This window comes from Alexandromys fortis, unplaced genomic scaffold (assembly GCF_014885135.2).
Source record: "Alexandromys fortis isolate MF-2015 unplaced genomic scaffold, M_Fortis_MF-2015_v1.1 scaffold_13, whole genome shotgun sequence".
NCBI lineage: Eukaryota > Metazoa > Chordata > Mammalia > Rodentia > Cricetidae > Alexandromys > Alexandromys fortis.
The window spans coordinates 1,167,485-1,190,788 of record NW_026067908.1 but is presented as its reverse complement, the minus strand read 5'-3'; the positions used below and the strand labels follow the sequence as shown (position 1 = coordinate 1,190,788).

Genomic DNA, 23,304 nt, shown 5'->3' with positions numbered 1-23,304 from the left:
TATAGGACAGGTTTTGAGAAATACCATAGTGAAATAACTCAGGTTTATAGTTTTGGAATACATATATCCACTTATTTATATACATATAGCATTCTTGAAAAGTAATTTTAAGCCCCACAATAATTAATCAATACGGATATGAGATAACATGGCAAATGTTACCATGAAAAGTATGTAAACATACACACTTAGCAAATAACAGCTAAAATGATATTTCTGAAATAATGAAATCCTTAGATTTAATTTATAAGAAAATGTTTTGTTAGCCCTAGTCTCTTTGGTGAGATAAAGTTCAATGTGAGGGTGTTTTTGTTGTTTTTTAAAGATGCTTAGATGTCATCATATAGTAAAGAGTATATGAATATTAATATCAGTAGACAGTGATAGTAGCTCAGCAAGTGTTCACTGGCAACCTTTAACATTAATTTCCTACACACTGAGGAATCTTGGTAGAAGAAAAATGATATAAGAGGAAGAAAAATGGAATCATAACATGCAGTGAGCTTGGATGCTTTCCATTTCTGGCTGTATTATATACCTTTTTAAATGAAAAAATAAAATGCTCTTTTTAGAAAACATACTTTATTGTTGTTTAAGCATTGCTAAAGAAAATGGACTTTGGTTAAACTTGAATGTTTACAGCCAGAACATTTGATGAAAGACTGTCTGAGTATATTCATAGTTTCTTGAATTTTTCTTTCTTTCTTTCTTTCTTTCTTTCTTTCTTTCTTTCTTTCTTTCTTTCTTTCTCTCTCCCTCCTTCCCTGCCCCCTGCCTTCCCTCCCTTTCTTCCTTCTTCCATTTGTATTGTGTTTTAGACAGGGTCTCTCTAAATAGTTCTGCTGTCTGTTTCTCCTCTTAGCAGAAACCTGACATAGAAAATAGGCTGTGTGAATGAAGCAAAGGGAAGTAACTTCCATGTTGGTGTGTGTTGGAAAGATTGATTTGCAATACTACGTACCTGATCTTATTTGTTAGCGAGATGGCTAGTCTAATGATCCGGCTGAAGCCATCAGCTGTCTCTGTAGAAGTACACTGAGAATGTCAACATGAGTTTCTTTTAGGTTTTATTTTGGTGTCTTTTCATACATGAGAGTAGAAACAGTACAAAGAGTCCCTATCTTGCTCAGCACCCACAGATAACATATGCTTTCATTCTCTCCTATTTTTCTTTCTTCTCTACTTCTCACCCCCAAATGTGTCTTTAGTCTCAGCAAGAACATTGTTATAGACTTAACAGTAGCCCCTAAAAATTTGTATCTTGAGTGGTGCATGCTTGTAATCCCAGGACTTGAGAAGCAATTGCAGAAGGATCAGGCATCCAAGGCCAGCCTTGCTACATAGCAAATTTGAGTTCATCTTGGATTACATGGAACCTTGTCTCAATAAACAAAAACAGATAAAAAATCAATCAAATAAATGACACACACGCTGTATGTTGGTGCCCAAACACCACAGACAGCAGTTAGCAGTGGGGCTTTTGGTGGTTAGGTTTAGAAGAGATTGTGAGAGTGGGGCCCTGTGATATCGTATGATATAAAAAAAATGCCCTGTAAGAAAGGAAAAGATCAGTCTTTTCTCACTGTTATATTAGGACTCAGCTGGAAGGCGACATCTTCAATCCAGAAAGATCAATGGTACCAGAATTTGGTCTCCCATGTCCAGTCTCCTGAACTATAAGGAATAATTTATTATTTGAGCCACTCAGCCTTTAGTACTTTGTAATGGTGGACCAAGTAGACAGATGCAGACGTAGTCTTATATCTTATAAGCCATTTGATTTATGTTTTTGAAGCCTTTGCCATTTTTCTCAACAAAATTTAGTTAAGCCCATCTTTATCTGATTATTTTGAGGATGAGCTGTGTCACTGTTGTCTTTATAAAAATGTCTGTCCACAGGTTGTTGTTCTCACTGACAGTGCCAGGTCTGGTTTCCATATCATGGATCAGGACTTAATTTCAATTTAAAATGTAATTTTTTCCTCAAACAACATTCATGCCACTGTTACGCCAAGGAGCAGTTCTTGTTAGGAGATCACTGTTATAGATCCTAGAGGTCATAACTGGGTGAGATTGATAACTTGGAAGTCTCTTTTACAAGAGTCAGTTCCACATGAGATTGCAATCCTATATAGTCATTTACTCATTTTCAAGTTTGCTTGATGTCTATTGTTTTTAAGGCATTATAAATCCTTGAATTTCATGTCAATTTAACAGTAACAGATAGAAATACATCTAAATTAAATAGCATGCAGGCATCGGGTACTTATTAGCAAAATGCTTTATTTTAAATATTTTAGCTTTAATTTAACTCTATCTCTTCTTTTGCTTTCTCATAGAGCTATAGCAACTGAGCAGTCATTTCTAGGAGTATTTACTTGGTCTCTTTCTTTTTTATTTAATATCTTCACATTATCTGGTTATATTTTATATACCATAAAATTTATATTTTAGTGCAAAGATTTTAATACTTTCATACATATGAAATTGCCACTATAACCCATTTATAGAACATTCCCATTGTGTCGAAAAGTCCCTTACATCTTTTGTAGTCACCCAGTTCCCATCTTCAGCTCCTGTGGTATCCACACATTTTGGTTATTACTAGTAAGGTCACTGTGAGAATGTGCTTTGACCCCTTCACATAGACCAATGCTTCCACTTCTCTTGGGTCTGTAGGAATGGAATTCCTGATTCATATGGTGAACCTACTAATTTTTTTTTTGAAATTTCTAATACTTTCCAAAGTGGCTACACTATTTTATAGTCTCACCATTAGGATATGGCATTTCCAGTTTCACCACCTCCTTGACAGTGCATGCTGTTTTCTTTTTACCTATGCTGTTCAGGTGTACATTGCAGTCCTAAAAATGAAAACAATAAAAATAGATAGTTGACCTTCTGTATATACAGGCTCTGCATCCACAGTTTAACAAATCACAGATCTAAAATATTTCACAAAAAAATGTGACCATGCTAAATATGTACAGACCCTCCTTTATTGTTACTATTTCTAAAACAGTATGGGAGCCATTCACATAGCATCTACATTACATTTATATTAGATAAAATCTTAAGGCTGTGGTAAGTATTCAAGAGTGTGAACATAGGTTCTATGAAAATATCATGCCACTTTAAGAAATTCAAGAATTCATGGAGTTTGTCAGTGGTAATGGTCTTGGCGCTGTTCTCTGCTGGGTACCAAAGGAGCCTGTGCCGGAGGTCAGAAGCAGCAGTGTCAGGTGAATAAAGCCCAGACAAGGAAGAGATGTGAAACACTGCTGGCCTCTCCCTTTTAGCATGGTGCATCCCTGGAGAGATGTTGAGGGCTGGACGGATGATCTGAGGCTTTCCCTGAGGCCCTGATGTGTGGAAAGGAACACAGCTCAGAGGGAGTAATAGCCTAGGGCCAGGTCCTTCAGGGAGCTGTGGTTTCTGATTCTGAGAACCAGCTCTTACCTGAGGTTTGAAGTTGTTTGAGATCACTCACAGTATCTGAGCCAGCTGTTTCTTATTCCTTCAAACTTTCCTGAAGTAGAATCATGCTTATTATGTCTTGTTCAAGTTTCACCAGGTTTACAAAGCTTTTTGATTGTCTTCAATCTTACCTTAAGGGGTACATTTTAAAATATTAATTACTTGTACCATTCCTGTATCTAGCCTGTTCTTTTGTTTCTGTTAGTCAACATTGTACAGTGTAACTAAAGTAGATTCTGAGTTCTTTATGACTATAGGCTGTGACTTTTATCTTCTGTTGCATTTAGAGCTTAGTTGGTTCCTAATTGTTAGTGAGAATTATTAAATGTGAATGTTGGGAAACTGAAAATCAAAGTTAAAAGCTTCATCTGTAAAATATGAAAGAAAATTATATAACTGTCAAATTATATTGAATTTACAAATGGTTTGTGAAAAGCAGAAGATATACCAGTATGTTCATATATGGAAACTGTTGGGATATATTAGTTGTAAAAGATTATTATCTCAATTCTTAAAACTAGATTGTGTGTGTGTGTGTGAATTAGAACATGATTACAGAATAACAAATTAGGATTCTGACTTGCTTACTAAAAATCTAACAGTTTATAATGCTTGAAACTTGGATCTTGAAAATGTAAGTCTTTTGAGTAATATATAGAGCATCAAATATACATTACATTATGATATTGTTATTTGGAGAGAGAATAGGATTCAATTTCAAAGCTATGATGTAGCTACTATACTGTCCACTCTCATGAGTCATAGAATGTAAGCCAGCCTTTGACTCAGACATAGGTAAGTATTGCTTCCATGCCCTGAAATGAGGACTGGAACAGAGTTGGAGTATGTAATTTGGCTGGAAAAATATATAGAAAGGGATATAATTAGAAATTTAGTTTAGATTTGCTTGAATTAGAATTTGATGTTGAAGTTAGTTATCTTTGTGCTTTTAATTTTACTTTAATCATTAGCAATTACAGTAATATACAACTTTTAGACAATGTTATAATACATTGACATCAGACAAATTTGAAATCTTGACCTAACAGTTTAAGGAAAATGATTAGTACCATAGAGTCAGTGTTGGAGTCTGTGAGTTCCCTGTGCCCCACCATAGATATAAAGCACATTTCTCTATAAACTGACTTAGTCACTGAAATCACACATTTCTTGAAGACTCATTGGTTTACTAAAATTAATTATTCTTGTGTGTCTGTAAAGTCAGATACTTCACACTCTAATGAAAGAACTCTCTAAAGTCGTTGACCTGTGGAAGAACTGACATGTTAGCCTGCTGGGTTGGTGGTGTTTTGCTGCTCTAGCACCGTGGAGGGATTTTAAAGTGGTTTTGAAATCTGCTGTCTAGCTTGGGTTTGAGAAATGTCGATGATACTGAAAATCACAGGTCAAGCCATTTTTTTGCCTTTCTGATGCTGTGTATTGATCCTTTGTCCTGTGCAACCTTTTCCAGATCACCATCACTTTGGCTGCTGCAGATCCAAGGATTATAAGGTGTGTCAAACCAATATATTATGACAAGTGCTCTGGTTTTCAAACAGCATGAGAATATTTCTGCTGTGGGAGTCTCCTCTGTGTGCTGTGATTAGCATTAATGAATAAAGAAACTGCCTTGGCCTGTTGATAGAACTTAAGTAGGTGGAAAAGATGGAACTGAATGTTGGGTGGAAGAAGGGCAGAGTCAGAGCAATGCCATGGAACTGCCAGAGACAGATGCTGGGAATTTTACCCAGTAAGCCACTGCCACATGGCGATACACAAATTACTAGAAATGGGTTAAATTAAGATATAAGAGTTAGTCAATAATCTGGTAGAGCTAATGGACCAAGCAGTGATTCAATTAATACAGTTTCTGTGTGGTTATTTCAGTTCTGGGCAGCTGGGATGAACAAGCAGGCCCTCCTCCTACATTTTTTCTGCCATAGAAATTATTATGGAAACTATCATTTATTTTATAAAATAATTTAAAAGCAATAATTGACCCAGCATGGAATGCTATGGTTTTGGTGGCTGTACCAAGGGGTTCAATATGCCTTTTCTGAATATCTTCCTACAGTTATGCTACGGGTTTCATTATCCATTTTGACTAGTTGTTGAATTTAAATGTGTGAGTGTGTGTCTGTGTGTGTATGGGGGGTGGAGGCATCACACACAAATGTGTGTGCACACAACATTGATTTGTGTAATATAAGTATGTGTATTTAATGCATATATGTAATATATGCATACACATACATGCATTTGTCTGTGTGATTTGAGTGTGTGTTTAATACATATGTGATAAATTGTCTACAGGTATACACACATACACATATATATCTTTGCATGCATACATGCACACACAAGTGAGATATCATGTCCAATATCCTACATGGAGTTATTCTAAAGGCAGACTTTGTTAACTTCCTTTAAATAATGCTCAGTTTATAATTAATTTGTTTTCATCTTTGTTTACATTTCTCTTCTTTTTCTTCTTTTACTAATCAATAAGTATCAGGCTATCAAGTGTTTTATTGATTTGCTTCTTAATAATTGCTATTACCTGTTATATTGATATGATATGCAAATTGTATGAGTAATTTGATTAAACAATCAAATATGGAGAGAACAGGTTAAGATTTTCATGGCACTAATCTGGCTGTAAGTTGGCTAGTTCATTTAAAGATAGATGCGAAGGCTCTTTTCCCAATGTGTTCTGCTAAGAACTGCACCTCAAATTCAGCAAATAGATGGATCTGGAAAGCATCATATTGACTGAGGTAACCCAGACACAGAAAGATAAATATCATATGTACTCACTCATAAGTTGTAACAGGAGCGAGCAGGCCTGCTTTTGGTCCCAGCCACCTAGCTTACACCTGAAATAATCACACAGAAATTGTATTAATTAAATCACTGCCTGGCCCATTATCTCTAGCCTCTTATTGACTAACTCTCACATCTTGATTAACCCAGTTCTATTAAATCTGCTTATCACCATGAGACTGTGGCTTACCAGCAAGATTCTAACCTACATCTGTCTCAGGCAGGAGATTCATGGCATCTGCCACTCTGCCCTTCTTCCCAGCATTCAGTTGTCTACTCCGCCTACCTAAGCTCTGCCCTATCAAAAGGCCAAAGCAGTTTCTTTATTCAACTAATGAAAGCAACACATAGACAAAAGGACCTCCTACACCAATAAGTGGCTTTTAGACATAAAGCAAAAAAAAATCGCCTATAAATTATAAATCACAGAGAACCTAGACAACAACAAGGACCCTAAGAGAGACATACGTGGGTCTAACCTACATGGGAATTAGAAAAAGACAAGATCTCCTGAGTAAATTGGGAGCATGGGGACCATGGGAAAGGGTAGAAGTGGAGGGGAGAGGAAGAGAGGGAAGCAGAGAAAAAGTCTTTATCTCATTTAAATCAATAATAAACTGAACTGTACCTCAAAGCTTCTGTAGTCTCCAGCTCTTGCCTAGATTCATTACTCTCAGGGCTTTCCTTGGAGACAGTGAGTGATGAATAAATTCACAGACTATTTCTGTATCCAGGATGGAGATTTTCACAGAAATGCATCTATCATATAAAATATAGAAAGAATAAAAGATTATTTTTATGGGTAAATAGTGGTTGACTGATAAATACTCAGGTAGTAGAAAAACAGGATTTCAACAAGAAGAGAGTTATGACGTGTGGAGCGTGCAGAGGGTTTATAGGAAGGGTGCTGCTTTGAGGCCCCTGGTGGCATACTGGAAGAGAGAGACATTGAGTCTGCAGAGGGAAAGTAGCATGGTGGGTGTTGGAGTAAGTGCAATGTTCTTAGAGAAAAGAGAAATTATCGCCAGTACAGCTTGTGTCTCCTCTGACAGTTTCTAGATTATCAGTCTTGATCTGCTCTTCTAGACAAATGAAATTATCTCTTCTATGGATACATAGTAATTAGCTTTTCTCATAAATCCTCTCCTTTTATCCCCATTTCTGTCTTACTGTCTACTCCATCCTGAACCAGTGTCCTCGTTCTTTCTGCGTGCAGTAGCACCCCTCTTGTGTCTTGTAAGCTCTTATTTAATACATTGGTTCTCACTGAAGTTCACCTTCAGAGGGACATTTGAGTATTTATTACTGCTATGTAGGGAAAGTGATATTATTACTGTTATATAGGGAAAGTTGGTTTGTGTCTACTGAGCTGACAGATGTTCTACAAAGAGTAGGATGATTTGAAATAATGAAGATTTATTTCATATCACACATGGCATTTAGAACCCTTACAGGATATTAAACAGGAGAAAAGCAGATTGGTAATTATCAGAACCTAGAGTTGTATATTTGCACAGAACCAGTGATATTTTTATACTGTTTTAAGGTTCATTGTGTCATAGGAGTACATCTATACAATATAATTTTTTCTTTAAAACGATATACTGTGATTTCTATTCTTTTAATTAGTGGTGGTACAATATATTGTTTTTCTCTAAAGTGTATGTTAAATGTCTTGTACTTAAATTGTCTTTGTTGACTATGGAAAGCTCCAAAACACACACACACACATGTGCACAAGCATGTCTGCATGTGCTTATGTGTGTGCGTGTGCAAGCGTGTGCACACACACACAAACACACACTCACACCACAAGCACTTCCTGGTGTTTCATCTCTTCCTCCTTTCACCGTGAGACTCAGAAAAATGCTGCCTCTCCTTACCATTATTCTGGAAGTATTTGGGGGAGATGAATTCTGTGAGAATTTCAGAACTAAGGAGTTTTTATGTCTCCTTAAATAAAAGAAATAGGATGCATTCATACTGAAATTGAGAAGCATCCCAATTAAAATAAAAGAAAGAAAATGCCCTGACTCAACAGTATGAGAGAAAGACCTCCAAAGATAACATGGAGTTTTGTGTGTGTGTGTGTGTGTGTGTGTGTGTGTGTGTGTGTGTGTGTGTGTTGATCATATCTGCTGCTGGGCATGGGGCCTGCCCTGAAGAGTGGTTTGTTACCCAATAAGACTCCCTTAGGGAAAACTAATCTTTCCTTATTTAGTGTCCATCAATTGGAGAGAGCTTCAGGGTTTGGGTTGGGGGCATGTGTCTACTTCTCCTTTTCATTCTAGAACCCCATATGGTGCAGTCCCTGGCAAGCCCTATACATATTGCCTCAGTCTCTCTGTGACTTCATGTGTAAAGTAGCTCTGTTTTGTCTAGACATTGAATCCTCGGTGTCCTCTATCACCTATAACTCCTAAACTCCTTTTCATCCTCTTCTTCAGAGTTCAGATATTTACATTACAATTCATAATGGTAGGAAAATTGAAGTTATGATGTAGCAATGAAATAATTATATGTTTGGGGGTCACAAAAATATATGGAACAATATAAGTATTAAAGGGTTGCAGCATAAGGAAGGTTAAGAACCACTGATCTATTTCCTTTCTTAGGAAAGTTCATTCCTCTCTCACTGCCTCCCTCCCTCTGTCTTTAATCATTAAACATATTTTAATGGTTATATAGGTTATAACTTTCTTATCAATGACTTATCAACTAATATCCACATACAAGTGAATTTTTGTCTTTCCATATACCATACTGACTTTTGTCTAGTTCCACCCATTTACCTCCAAATTTTATGATTTTTCATTTTTAATGGTTGAATAATATTCTGTTATATAAATGTCCTATGTTTTCTTTATCTATTTATTCATGGATGGGCATCTAAGTTGTTTGCAATTTCTGTCTATTATTAGAGCAGCAATGAACATGGTTGAGTAAGTGTCTCTGTAGCAGGATGAAGTGTCCTTTGGGTATATGTCCAATAGTGCTATAGCTGGATCTTGAGAAGATACATTCCCATTTTCCTGAGGAACCATCACATTGATTTTCACAGTAGTTGTACAAGTTTGCACTTCCACCAGCAATGGACGAGTGTTGTTCTTTCTCCACATCCTCTCCAACATAAGATGTTATTTGTCTTATTGATTTTGGACACTCTGGCTAGTATAAGGTGACATCTCAAAATAGTTTTAATTTTCATTTTTCTGACTAAGGAAGTTGAACATTTTAAAGTATTTCTTAGCCATTCATGTTCCTCTTTTGAGAATTCTCTGTTTAGATCTGGTCCCCATTTTTAATCAGGTTGTTTTCTTGATGGCTAGCTTTTTTTTAGATCTTTATATATTTTTTAAAGATTTATTTATTATGTAATAAAAAAGAAACTCCATCCTTTTGATTGAAGGCTTTCCCACCATCGCCCTTGACAATTTCCAACCCATACGCTCCTTTTATGAGTTCTGCTTTTTCAGACTCTAGAGGTAAGTGAGGTCAGAGTCCTTTGTCTTTCTGCATCTGGCTTCCTTAGATCAACAGTTTTTAGAATCATGCGTTTTGTTGCAAGTATAGTTCATTACTTTTTAAGATCACATAATATTCCATTATATTTATCATATTTTCCCAATCTTCATCTGTTGATGGAAACAAATTGTGTACAAGCTCATTACTTCTTAGGAGCCTTTGCTAACTGCGGATAAAAGTAAGTGCAACCCATGTTTCTTGCCAGCTGTTTCCTTAGAGACATAAGCTTGGAAGTTATGTGGTCTATTTTCCAACCTATCACAGGCAAGAGTTTTATTAATTTTTCTGCTATTTTACCTTAATCTTAACTTTTCTATCTGCAAACATCTGTTCCCTTGCTGCCTGTTCCCAAGGAATACATAAATGAATATTTAGCTTTATGTTAAGGCCAGTATATTAAAATATCAACTTCTAAATTGCTCAGAGTAATGCTATTTGTTGTACAAATAAGGCCCTAACTTCAGAAGCTAAATATAGTAGAGATTTAATTTTAAACCTTAACAAATAGAAGGTTTTTCTAAACTTCTGCTTTGTTTTATGCAATAACTCATTTTGGGTTTCCCTTACTCTGGGGCCTCACAGGCCCCTTTGTAAACAGAGAGAAGGCTCTGTTTTCTGAGAGCCTTTCTTGAAATGGACATTTGCCTGTGTTTTGCTGTCAACAACTGGTCACAGTTCCTCCACTGATGCAAAGATGCTTCTTAACAACGTCCTTAATCTGGATGGGAGCAAAATGAGTTGGAGTTGATGTCTAGTCACATTCTTTGCATTTGAGATATGAAAACGAGTTGTGACAGATGCCTAGTGGCTTCTGTTGCATTTTAGATATGAACACGAGTTATGGTGGATGTGTGTCTAGTGGCTTCCATTGTATTCTAGACAAGAACACGTGGCGCATGCCTAGCGGCTTCCATTGCATTCTAGAAATGAGCACGTGTTGTGGCGCATGCCTAGCGGCTTCCATTGCATTCTAGACATGAACACGCGTTGTGGCAGATGTCAAGTGGCTTCTGTTGCATTCTGGACATGAGCATGAGTTGTAGCAAATGTTAAGTGGCTCCTGTGGCATTCTAGCTATGAACTTCTCTCTCCCCTTTGACAAGGATTTTGTGACTGAAACTATCATGTAACAAAGCTAGAAATCATCTCTACTCTTGTTGCTATTTCATAGTAATATGGTTTTAATAGAATTCCTGTGTATTTTGACTATAATAATTATTAGGGACAATATACATAATGTTTTGACATTCTGCTCATCAATTTTCTATTAGTTTAAACTTTTTTGGACTTTATCTGATATGAATGTTTTTCCTTCCTGTACACCATTTGCATGTGTTGTGCTCATGAAAGTCAGAAGAGCATCAGATCCCATGGAACTGGAGTTAATAGTGGTTGTAAACCACCAGGTGGATGCTGGGAACCAAACTTGGGTCCTCTGTAAGAGCAACAAGTAAGATAAATCCCTGAACATCTCTCCAGTTCCCAGCTTTGATTATTATAGCAGACACCAGAGGCAATTACTTATAAAGAAACACATGACTCACAGTTAAAAGTTTATTGGTCCCATTACTTTGGCAAGGTGGCATATGGTGGAAGCACATGGCAGGGAAAACCCATCCCCATCAGGATGCAGGGTGCATGAGAGAGGTGCACTGGATTCTGCCATCTCCTAAAGACTTCCCAGGAGGCCCCACCCTTAATAGTTTTACCACCTCCTGATTTTTTTTTGAGGCTTAACCTTTTATCACATGGGTTTTTGCACAGCTTTTGAGAGTCATATTATGACAACTAAAAGCTAAAGGTTTTTGACATGATCAAGGAGAACTGAAAAAACATCTCAGTAACGTTGAGCTCTGTGGTCCTAATGTGTCATTGATGAAATTATGTCATTTAAAAATGAGCAGACAGTTGAAGATTATTAATGTTCAGTAAATAGCCTGCAACATAAAAGCCTTATTACATAGGAAATGTTTAAATCTGGCTTAGAAGGAGCATGTAACACATGAAAGTCTGTCAGTATTGACTGATTATACTGGACATTGATTCAGATTATTGGTTGTTTTAAATTTAGGACTTGGATTTATGATGCTAAAAGGTCTAAGGTGAACTCTTCAGGAGGCAGTTTGCCTGCAAAGAAAGCAAGCAGGCAAACAACAACCAAATCTAAACTACAAGCCAAGATCCAGCAGCAATCTGAGAAGTAATTTAGTAACTCATTCCAATTGCAATGAGAACAGCCTACATTGTCATTCTCTGGGCCTGGCTCAAAGATGAGTTTAGTAATTTACATTTGTTTACATAAATGTAACCTTCTCCTATAGACTCATAGAAAAATACCAGGGAGATACATTGTAGAACCATCAGCAATACACCACCAACACATGAAAATATTACTAAAATGGTTATGCAGTCTCAGAAGCCTGTGCTTAGTTTTGGACTTAGTTTAACAAACCCACTACAAGACTTATTTCACAGTGGCAGCTACAAAGACCTCTGAGAAGGGGGCTGGAGAAGGGGGCTGGAGAAGGGGGCTGGAGAAGGGGGCTGGAGAAGGGGGCTGGAGAAGGGGGCTGAAGGATCTGGAGGATCTTAGAGGAAGGTTCTATCTCTGCATTCAGGCTTTTAACTGTATCTTGAATCTATAGACTTTAGTGGCCATTGGGGTTGTCACTAGATATCTCCCCCAATAGCTGTATGCTCTGATGACCTCAAGGGAAGTTTTTTGGGACACGATACAGAAAGGGAGGATACTGCCTTAACTATAATATCTCTGGAAATAAAAAGTTAAGAGTTGATACTTACAGGATTTGGAGTCATGAACATTTTAATGGAGAGCATTCAGTGGAGAATTTAACTGGTAAAGTTTGTATATAAAATTTTAGGGTTATTAAACACAGGGTAGAGGTTTACCAGTCATAGTAGGTGAGTAGTGGAGGAAAGGTTCATCTGTTCTGAGAAGGGCATTGCTTGTCCAGACAAAGAGAAGAATCAGTATTATTTTGAGAAGGGTACCCAATTGATGATTGAGCCTTTTGCTTTTCAGGAAGATCATTCTGGGGAGGCCTGAGGTAAACACTGAAGCTATTCACAGGTTTACAGCCTTGTTTTCCTGGCTAAAAGTTTGAGGGAGTCAGGAGAAGGTTATGTGGAATGGAGGTGGGCCATAATTCCTCATGTAGTTAAGCCATATGGATGCAATTGTTCTAGGTTCTTCTATTTCACTAAGTTATATGTTTCCCCCTTAATATGGTGCACATTGTGAGATCTATTGAACTAAACATATGATAAACGCCAATTGCATCTATTTTTTTCAACTCTTGTAATTTTGTGTCTTTATGTCTGAATAAAACTTTATTGTATATATGCACCACATCTTTATTCATCCTCTCATCTGTTAAGGACACGGGCTGATTCCCTAACATGGCCCTTGTGTCTCCATGCCTCTATCTCTGTGTTCTCCTCACTGTGAGGTCCCTGTCGACCATTCTTTAAAAGGATTCATTTTCATCTATTCCCATTCCATCCATCAGCATCTCTGATCTCCTTTCTTGTTTTACTTCGTCTGGTGGAATGTAATACTCCTTGGAATGATTCATATTTTATTTATGTATCTTGCTCTGTGTTTATGTCTTAAAGCTTTTTATCCTTAATAGAATTTTACTTGTGTACATGTTCCACAGTTGTACAAATTTGTTAATTTTTCTGTCTTGATTGATGTATCTGGCTGTTTCCAGAAGCAGAGTGCAGGTTAGAGGGAAAACTTGAATTGTACCTGCTTTGACCCTCATAGCTAAACTAAGCAATCGGTGGCTTATTCATTTGTGTTCTTTATTGTATATAGACCAGTCTAGATACTCATCACACCCCTACTCAAGTGGATGGAGGAAAGCCCAGGAGGCTCCAACCTCTACACAAAAAACTTCAGGCAACTAAATAATGCTCAGAGTAGGAGAAATAGTCTTATCCAGTGACAAACACACCAATTAATTATCCAGACCAGTGATCAACAGACTGACTGATGATTTCATGTATTTAGGAAACACATGGAACAACAATTAATGAAAATGAGACCATAAATTTGAAAGAGAGCAAGGCGAGGGATATATAGGCAAATTTAGTGGGAGGAAAATGGTGGAAATAGGATATAATTACAATTTCCAAAAAGAAAATAAATAATTAAAATCAAAAATATATTGTATTCATTTTATAGTGCACGTGTATGTGTGTGTATGTATGCACATAAAGATAGATACACATTTATTTTTTAAAACAGGTTATCAGGACACCACATGGGAGAGACTTTGAGGATCCCTTCGAAAGGTGTGAGGAATATCTGAGCCCAAGGCCATGTACCAAGCCCCAGCATTCTGCAAGGACCTTACTAGTCCATTCAGCACCCTCAACAGCACCAAAGCATTGTCAAAGCCCTGTGCTAAATAGAGGCTCTCTCAGGGAAAGGTAAGTGTAGTTTCTGTTTTTCTTCATTTTTCTTTTCTTTCCGAACAGAAAGACTGAGTTCAAGGCCAGCCTGGGATATACTTTTCATTTTTTGAATGTTTGGCATTAGAAACAGGGACCAGCATATTCATATAATGTAATTATTTATAAAATTAAATTTTAATTTTGAAGCTTACTAAAATTGTTTGCTTGGAATAGATTATATATTATGTTGATATTTCTCCCTACCACAGTTCACTTGAAGTGAGTTTGTTAGCCAGATCTGGACTCTATTCCTAATTAGTTAATGTAATTCCTAAAGTGAAAATCTGAATTGTGATAGGTTGTTTTAGCAGACCCATTTTGGCGGAAGCTGCTTGTTTGTTTTTGGTTGCTTAGACCTGAAATAATCACACAGAAACTATATTATTTGCAATACTGTTTGGTCAAAGCTTAAGCATCTTTTTATCTAGCTTTTATATCCTAAACTAACTCATCTCCATTAATCTGTGCATCACCGCGAGGTTGTGGCCTACCAGCAAAGTTTCAGCAGGCTCCGGCAGAGGCATCTGTCTCCTGTGGCAGCTACATGGCTTCTCTCTGACTCTGCCTACTCTCTCTATAAATCTTTTTCAGCCTGTCTTTACTCTGTTAAGCCATTGCCTGAAAGCAGCTTCTTTATTAACCAATGGCAATAAAAGATGTTCACAGCATACATCACCTCCCATATCAGACCCGTAGTGATTTATTATTATTGATTAACCCTAAGTATAGAAATAACCTAAGCTGAATTTTCTGATTAGTCTCAGTGGTGAAGCATGCATTGATGTGTGGCATCTGGCTTCTCATTTACCTCCTGCCAGCAATCTAGTAGAATATAAACCGTGGAAAGAGTAAAGCACTCCCTCTAGGAATGCTTGCATCCAAGTCAGAAGGGTGGTTATATGTTGGCATGGAAAAAAACCCACCATTTTTATATAAGACAATTCTTTACCCATTTAAAAATTCTAGGTTATTTAAAAAAAATTTTACAGAAAAAATGAAACTTGGGAGATACATTTTCAACACTTTGACTCTCACATTCCATGGTTAGAGATGGCATAAAAAAGTAGCCAGTGAATTCTTAAAACATATTAAGTTCATTCACCAGGCATAATTACAATTATTTAATTAGCTGTAGAGACACTATCAATAGTCTGGATGAACAAGCTATCTTGAACAAGATTATAGCTGCTGCATTAAAACATTCTGTTCTGAACAGATAGATTTATCTGTTTCTTCATTAGCTTTGTAAACATTTGGACTGGGAGAGGGAAAAGGGGAGGGAGAGAATGTGAGTATATGTGTGATGCTGGCCTTTTGGTAGTGAGATGCAGAATATTTTTTAATTTACTTTGTTTTTTAGAATTTCATGCATGAGTGTTAAATTTATATCATTCCCCTTTCCTCCCTCTGTTAGGCTCCTCCCATGTCTTTCCCTACCCCCTCTTAAATTCATGACCTCGTCTTCTATAATCATTATTGTTACACACACACACACACAGTACACATACGTACTGGATCCATTTAGTATTGCTCATGTATACATGTGTTTAGGTCTCAGAATTATGTAATCTATAGGGGTCTCTTTCCTAGAGAAATCTGATTTTCCTTTCCCTTAGTAGCCACTGATTTCCTGTAACTCTCATCTAGGGTTGGAGCCTCTGGAAATGCCCCGCTTTTATGTTCATGTTTCCCAGTGCTGTCATTATGTAGGTGTCTTGTTTATGCAGCTATATTTCTGAGATTTCATGTGTGCATCATCCCTTCATGTCTAGAAGACACTATCTTGCAGTAGGCATCCTGGTGCTCTGACTCTTAAGGTCTTCTCACTCCCTCTTCAGTCTTAATCCCTGAGCTTAAGTGTAGGGCTTGTGTTGTAGATGTACCAATTGGAGCCAGCCACCTTGCTATCACTTGTTCTCTACATTTTGATGAATTTTGATCGATGCCATTTCTAGTTCATTAGAATCATGTCTAAGAGGAACGGTATTGGGATATAGGAGAGTTCTCACATGGTGTGTGTGCGTACATACACGCACATGCGCGCGCACACACACACACAGGGACCTGAGTTATTTTATTTGTGTATACAATGCTAACTGTAATTTTTTATTGAATATAGCTAAAATTAGCTGTCCAATTATATTTCAGTGGAAGAAATACCTTAACAATAAATGTAACTGTTTACATTCTTTCTCTTCCATCTTCCCTCGAGTCTTATTGAAACCTGGTTTCGCTCTGTAACCTCAGCTGTCCTGGAATTTGCTATGTAGACCAGACTGGCCTCACCTTGTGCTGATCCTCCTGTGTCTGCCTACGAAGAGTTAGGATAATTTACTTTCATGCCAAATAAATGTGGTTAAGCTTTTTGCTAAAATAAAACGAGTGCTCTTAATATTCAAAATTGACTGTTTTACTTTTGATTCAGTGAAAATAAGGCACATTTCAAATAATAGTGAATTAGTTTGAACTCATGTATTTAATCTATAAAGAAGGACATACCCCTAGCATTCAACTCATATTACTAGGAGCAAATCGTTTTATTCTTTCCAGGACTCAGTAGCCCTCTTTAAATGGATGGCACTCTCAGGTTTGGTGTTTCTAGGTCACTAGCGATGCATTTACAGGTGTTTACACAATCCATTGTAGTCATGACACAGTTGTAAGTGAAACTGAAACCAATGTGTATTGTCTATCCCAGGTCAAAGTCTGGTCTAGAAGTTGTATGGGAGCCTAGGCAGTTTGGATGCTCACCTTACTAGACCTGGATGGAGGTGGGTAGTCCTTGGACTTCCCACAGGGCAGGGAACCCTGGTTGCTCTTTGAGCTGAAGAGGGAGGGGGACTTGTTTGGGGGAGGGGGAGGGAAATGGGAGGCAGTGGCGGGGAAGAGACAGAAATCTTTACTAAATAAATAAATAAAAATAAAAAAATAAAAAAAGAAGTTGTATGTCAGAGGCACAGCGTCAGAAGTTTATATGTATAGTACTCATTAAAATTACATTTTCTCTAAGATTACAGTATAAGATGCTAACTCTTTGATCATGGCTTATAATAAACAGATTTTAAAAATGTTATCAGTTTATGCCAATGAATTCTTGTTTTAGTCCAAATGCTTTTCTCTTTTCACCCACTTAAAAAATACCTCCAGAAATTTCCACGCCATAAAATGATTTCAATTTTGATTGTATTTCAGGAGCACATTTTCTCTAAGTATAAATATTAATATTATGACCCAGATTTGTTTTACACTTTACAATGTTGCTAAAATCAGGCTTAGATATTAGCATACCTAATTAAAAGGGAATTGGTGCCCTTTTAAATCATGCTAAGTTTTTTTTCTTTTGTAAATCATATTAAAGAGTGTGAGGCAAGCATTCCTTACGCCATAGCACAGACTAGTGGATCTAGAAGCTCATAGTGCCATTGGGAGGCTCTGGAGTTGCACAGTTGGATCTTAGCGTTCCACAATGGGCTTCATGTACTCAAATAATTGTTCTACCAATCCACTGGCATAGCTGAAACTAGTTTTCCTTTTGTCTATGTGAGAGATTGTTTGGGATTATCTATTAAATTGATTGTCTATTGATTATGTCATTTAAAGCTTATCATTTCAACATCACCTATTTAATAACCTATACTTTGTGTAATAGTGTAATATTCTAATTTTGTAAGTAAGAACAATCTGGGAACAAAAAGGGAACCAGATTTAAGTAATACATTAACACACTATTTTTTATAGGGGAATTATCAATAACACTTTAAATACATGCATTATAATTAAGGGAATCGGGAACCTTTCAGGATGACCTGAATAAAATAAAATAAAATAGCTTAATTATATGAATGTCACTTTTGAATTAAAGAAGAGCAGAATGAAAAGATGTTTTATTTCTTCTCTGACATTTTAAATCCCAATGTGCAGACTTTAATTAAATGTATAATTTTCTCATCTATATTTAAATACTTCATTCCTTTAAAAGTTTGATTCTCATAGCGGATAGAGAGGTGATATACCTTTGTTGAGATGGGACCATCTTGTTCCTATTCGGAAATGGAATATTTCAGAATAATTCCCATTCTGAGTGGAAATGGAAATATGAGTAGATTCTACGTATTTTTTTTTCATTTCACACACACACACACACACTTTGCTTATTTCATAAAATTTGTGGGTTGTAACTTCCTGTTTCTTCCACATAGTTTTAGGGGATATCATTTATTAGAAAATAAGTGCTAATTTTAAAGACAGTGTACATGGAATTATTCTTCTGATGCGAACATCTACATCTTTATGTAGAGATAAGTGCTAAAGAGTGATGTGTCAAAATCATTATAGTGATCAGATATGTAGGTACCGTCTCCCAAATACATGTCAAAGTTAATTATTAAGACTATTTTTAGACCTTGCAGAAAATTGATAGGGCAGTTGAGAATGAATGCGTAAATGAGCTCTTTCTCCTCATTGCTGGTCACAGGGAGAAACTATATTATTTGGAGGTTGTAAAGTTTGGGGAAAGTTTTGTTTCTTTCCTCTCTTTAAGAGCTACTTTTCTTTGTACCCACAGGTTCCACTCTGACTGGTGTTCACCTTCAAACTGCGATGAGATCCACGACCGGGTCAAGGACGTCCTGAAATCCCATCAGGCTCACGCAAGGCATATCTGCGTTAGTTCCTAGTGTTTTCTCTTTTTAATAATATAGTTCTTATTTTATTAAATAGGCTCCCCAAACCAGCCAAGGTGCTTACAGGTTGTGATTCTTAGTTCTGCAGAAGGAAAATACATTCTCTGAAGGAATTGCTGGGTTTACTAGAAGCCACATAACTAACTTCCTGCTTGGCCATAGTCATGCAGAATGCCTTTTGATTATTGTCTTTATGTACTTTATTACATTTATTTATCTGTTTATTTCTTTAGTGAGTGTGTGTGTGCATGCTCGCATGCATACAAGTACTGTGATACACGTGAGGTCAGAGAACAACTTTGGTGGAATCACATCCATCAATTCTCTCCTTGAACCATGTGTGTCCTGATTTTGTCCAGGTTAGAGTGAGGTCATCAGGGCTGGGAGTGAGTGCCTTTACTGGCCAAGTCATCTTGGGGACTTAAGAATTTTTTTTTTTGGTTTCATGTTTTACTATTATACTAGATATTTAACATTGATCTTTTGAACTATAAGCATTTTTAGTCATTATTATCTTATAAAACGTCACAGAAGAGTTACTTCATAATAATCATTTCAGAGTTCTCATATTGTTGGAAGTCTTGTTCTGTGACCCAGTGAGAAGATTCCATCTGGGAAAGGTGTATTTGGTTCTCTAGGCAGACAAGGGACAAAGGGGACGTGTGGAGTACCTCGTTCAAATCAGTTCTCGAGTTGACCTACATGTCAATAAATATACAGAAGAGAGAAGAGCAGGTCAGGGTTTAGCTTCATTTTAGGGAAGAGCAGGATACAATATTTTCCGAGATAAAGTACACAAATGTGTTTATATTTGTGGTAACTTGGAGTCATAACACTATACTATTTTTGTGTTAGGTTTTTGGATTTCATTCACTAATCTACTACTACTTGTTGTAGTTTGTATTTTCCAAAAAAGTCATATCAGTTTTCTTTTACAAAAGTAAAAATCTTGCATTTTAATTAGGATTGTTGTAGCTTTTGTTTAGATTAAAATTTATATTTCTTTTTCCTTTTTACCACTTTAGTTATTCAATTTTTAAAAACTATTGTGTTTTGGCCTATTGCTCTAACATGCACACAGGACAAATTATTTGTTTGCTGACTTCTCTAATAGTACTGTGACGGGAAATGTTGAACTTTTTGTATGTTTATTATAACACATGTTATTTCTACATTCCCTAATAATTTGCTATACCCTAAAATGGAGTACTATCTACAAATGTACATTTCTACATTGCTAAAACACAAAAACTCGTTGCTTTCTGTAAGGTAGCAGTTATCTGCTTTAGGTTCATATCTATCCTGTTCTTCATCTACGAGCAGCGAGAAGCAGACTTTAAATTGGAATCTTTAGTATTTCCGGCAGTATCAGATTGAACGTTTTTAATCCTACCAAAATATATGTGGTCTGGGTGTGGTGTGAAGGGGAAAACGTGGATGAAGAAGAGTAGAGCAGAGAAATGTGCGACTCTGACAGAGTGGAAGATTAAGTATTTGAAACCTTGTGAGCTTTAGAACCCATGATGTAATGATTTCTTTTTTCTTTCTTTCTTTCTTTTTTTTTTTTTTGGTGCTGAATCCTGTGCATATCAGGCAGATGCTCTGCCAGTGAGCTGTGTTCCCAGTCCATTTGTGGTTAACTTTTAAAATGTTTTATTTCTATTTTATATGTAGGAACATTTGCCTGAATGTATGCATTTATATCATGTATGTGTCTGGTGCCCACAAAGAGCAGGAAAGGGCACCGAATATCCTGGAACTGGAGTTCCAGATGGTTGTAAGCCACTGTTTGCGTGCTGGGAACTGAGCTCGGCCCTCTCTGAGAGGAGCAAGTTTTTTAACTGTTGAGCCATCTCTCCATCTAATTTTTGATGTCTTAAAGCCCCAGCATACTTTTAAAAATCAAATATTGACAAGCATATTCTAAAAGACACATAGAAAAGAGAACTTATAATATCAGAAGAAGAATCAGTAAGATGACGCAGAATGTAAAGGTGCTTGATGCCAAACTGATGACCCACCTTTGATCCCTGAGAACTCATATAGTTGAAGGTGACAACCTATTCCAGACCTGTGTTGTGGCACATGTGTACATGAGCACACATATACACACATAGGCACATGCATATGTGCATTTAAATTATTTTTAACAATCTTGCACATGTATACAAGGAAATATGGTCATATCTGCCTCTTATTCCACCTCTTACCATTACCACATGTCTCCAACATAACTCCTTCCAATCTCTTGTCTATGCCTTAAAAAATAACTCACTAAGTCTACTTTTGTGTGTGCTCTGCATTGGAGCGTGGAAAACCTTCTCGTGGCTACACCTTCAAAGAATATTGATTCCCCAACAACTCTCCATGACCAATGAAAAATTTCTCACAATTGGCAAGTAATTGGTCATAGATAAGGAGACATGCTGACTAAATGCGGTGGGTATTCTGCACTGAACCCTGTCAGAGCAGAAGGGCATTGTCGAGAAGACTAGAGACCCAAATACAGCTGGCAGCCAGTGTGTCGGTACTGTGCGGATGAGAGAGTCTTAGCTTTGCTGAGCATACCCTGGTTTTCTCAGATGTGCACGCGAAGAGACCCTTACTGAAAGGGGGCACTTCTGTGTATGCTTCTGTATCCTATTTGCAACTTTTCAGTGAATTTAAGATTGTATTCCAAATTTTAAACAGTAAAACGTTATTGAGAGTTTCATTTTAGTCCTCTCAATTTTAACAAGAGTTGGTGTGATTCCAGGTTTCGTTTTTTTCTCACAAGAAGGAAATTCTTCTGGTTGCTCAGCATGGAACTCGCTCACTTCCTTCTCCTTTGGCAGGATTTCTGCTTTAGTGCCTCCCTCATTCTGCAATTTCCAGCGCTCATCATGGAGGGGACAGTAAGCTCCATGTTGCACCCATGGAGTCTCACTGCAGTTCTGCTTCTTAGGTCTTTAATTTTGTCTGTCTAGCACAGGGGTTTCCTAAACCCCTGTGATTTCTCTGTCCTCCAGAGGTGGAACTGTTGAGCAAAGCAGAGAGTCTCGGCTTTTGTTCTCTGCTCAAAAGCCACAGATGCTCCCAGCAGAAAGCCGGCTGCGGACCATTATTAGTTCACCACTAAGGGGTGAGCTCCTCACCGCAATTCCTGTTGTCTGAGCAGCTTTCTGATGCTTTTAAATAGCAGAAGAGTTAATATAGTCAGTCTACTTCATCTTCCTATTCAGAACTAGGAGACTATCACTCCACTTCTTAAAATTAATTTTTTATTTGCCTCTGGCTTGACTTACTGGGACATAAAATAATGTTCCTCATGTTGGCTTATGCTAGGCGCTAACTTCAATAGAGTCCAATAGCAAATGGAGGACAAACTTATAATTAGGCAACGTTTCCTTCCCGCATCCATTCATACAGCGTCCTCTCCCCGAGTGGCTGTGTGCTCTGCACATCACTGTACAAAGCTCAGAGGCTTTTCTCGTGAAATCACATTTTCTGCCTGTATGGAGCACAGAGTATTTTAATAAAACCACCGAATGAATATGCAACAGCAAAACAACAGTGTGCTACAGCATGCAGTTAAGTGTTTGAATAAAAAGCATGATCATGGATTATTGTACTCTCAGAGAAAAACTGAAATTGGCACACAGAAAGTAATGTATAAACCATTATACATTAGAGGCTAGGCGCCGTGCCCACGTTAGTCTGTTTTTCCTTTCAGGAATCTTGTAAATCATTATTAGGCAATATGTAGTATTTTAAAGACAAGGAAGCTGACACTCAGGAAGATTAGTGACATGGATAAGGTTACACAGCCACTGTAGATGCTTTTAACCAGGATTTGAATTCAGGAGACATCCTTAATTTTGACTACTCCATTAGTTGGTGATGAGTACTAAGTATAGCCATATACACATGAACGCGGTGATGTGGTTACACTTAAGCACATGAAAATATATCCCGTTAGGAGTCATCGATGTGCACATGCTCAGGAAGTCAGTGTGATCACAGCAGACATGGCTGCCGATTGCTTGTTGTATCAGCATTTTCTCCCCCTTTTTTGGTAAGGAAATTAGGTTGCTAACTGTGAGTGGAATGTTGGTTTAGGGCAAGAATTAGAGTTTTGAATAAGACCTACCAAAGCAGTGTAATGGAGGAGTCAATCGGAAAAGAAGTGTGATTTGCCAGGAAAGATTGCAGTTTCGATCAGATAGTCTGAAATTCAAATTGTATCGCCGCTTTACGCCAGTCACTGAACTAAGTGATAATTTATGCCAACTTTGAAAACAGACTTGTGTCAAAGATATTTCTATAATTCCTTCAT

General features: G+C 37.2%; 1 protein-coding gene across 4 annotated transcripts in view; it reads left to right on the top strand.

The window, feature by feature from the left end:
* Positions 1-23,304, top strand: part of Spata6 (spermatogenesis associated 6) — a 92,268-nt gene that overhangs the window by 49,579 nt on the left and 19,385 nt on the right. For all 4 annotated transcript variants that reach the window (XM_050136202.1, XM_050136204.1, XM_050136205.1 and 1 more), the window contains 3 exons: positions 4,949-4,989; positions 14,099-14,283; positions 18,872-18,971. In XM_050136202.1, coding sequence (XP_049992159.1) covers positions 4,949-4,989; positions 14,099-14,283; positions 18,872-18,971 — 326 coding nt within the window. The remainder of the gene's footprint in view (positions 1-4,948; positions 4,990-14,098; positions 14,284-18,871; positions 18,972-23,304) is intronic.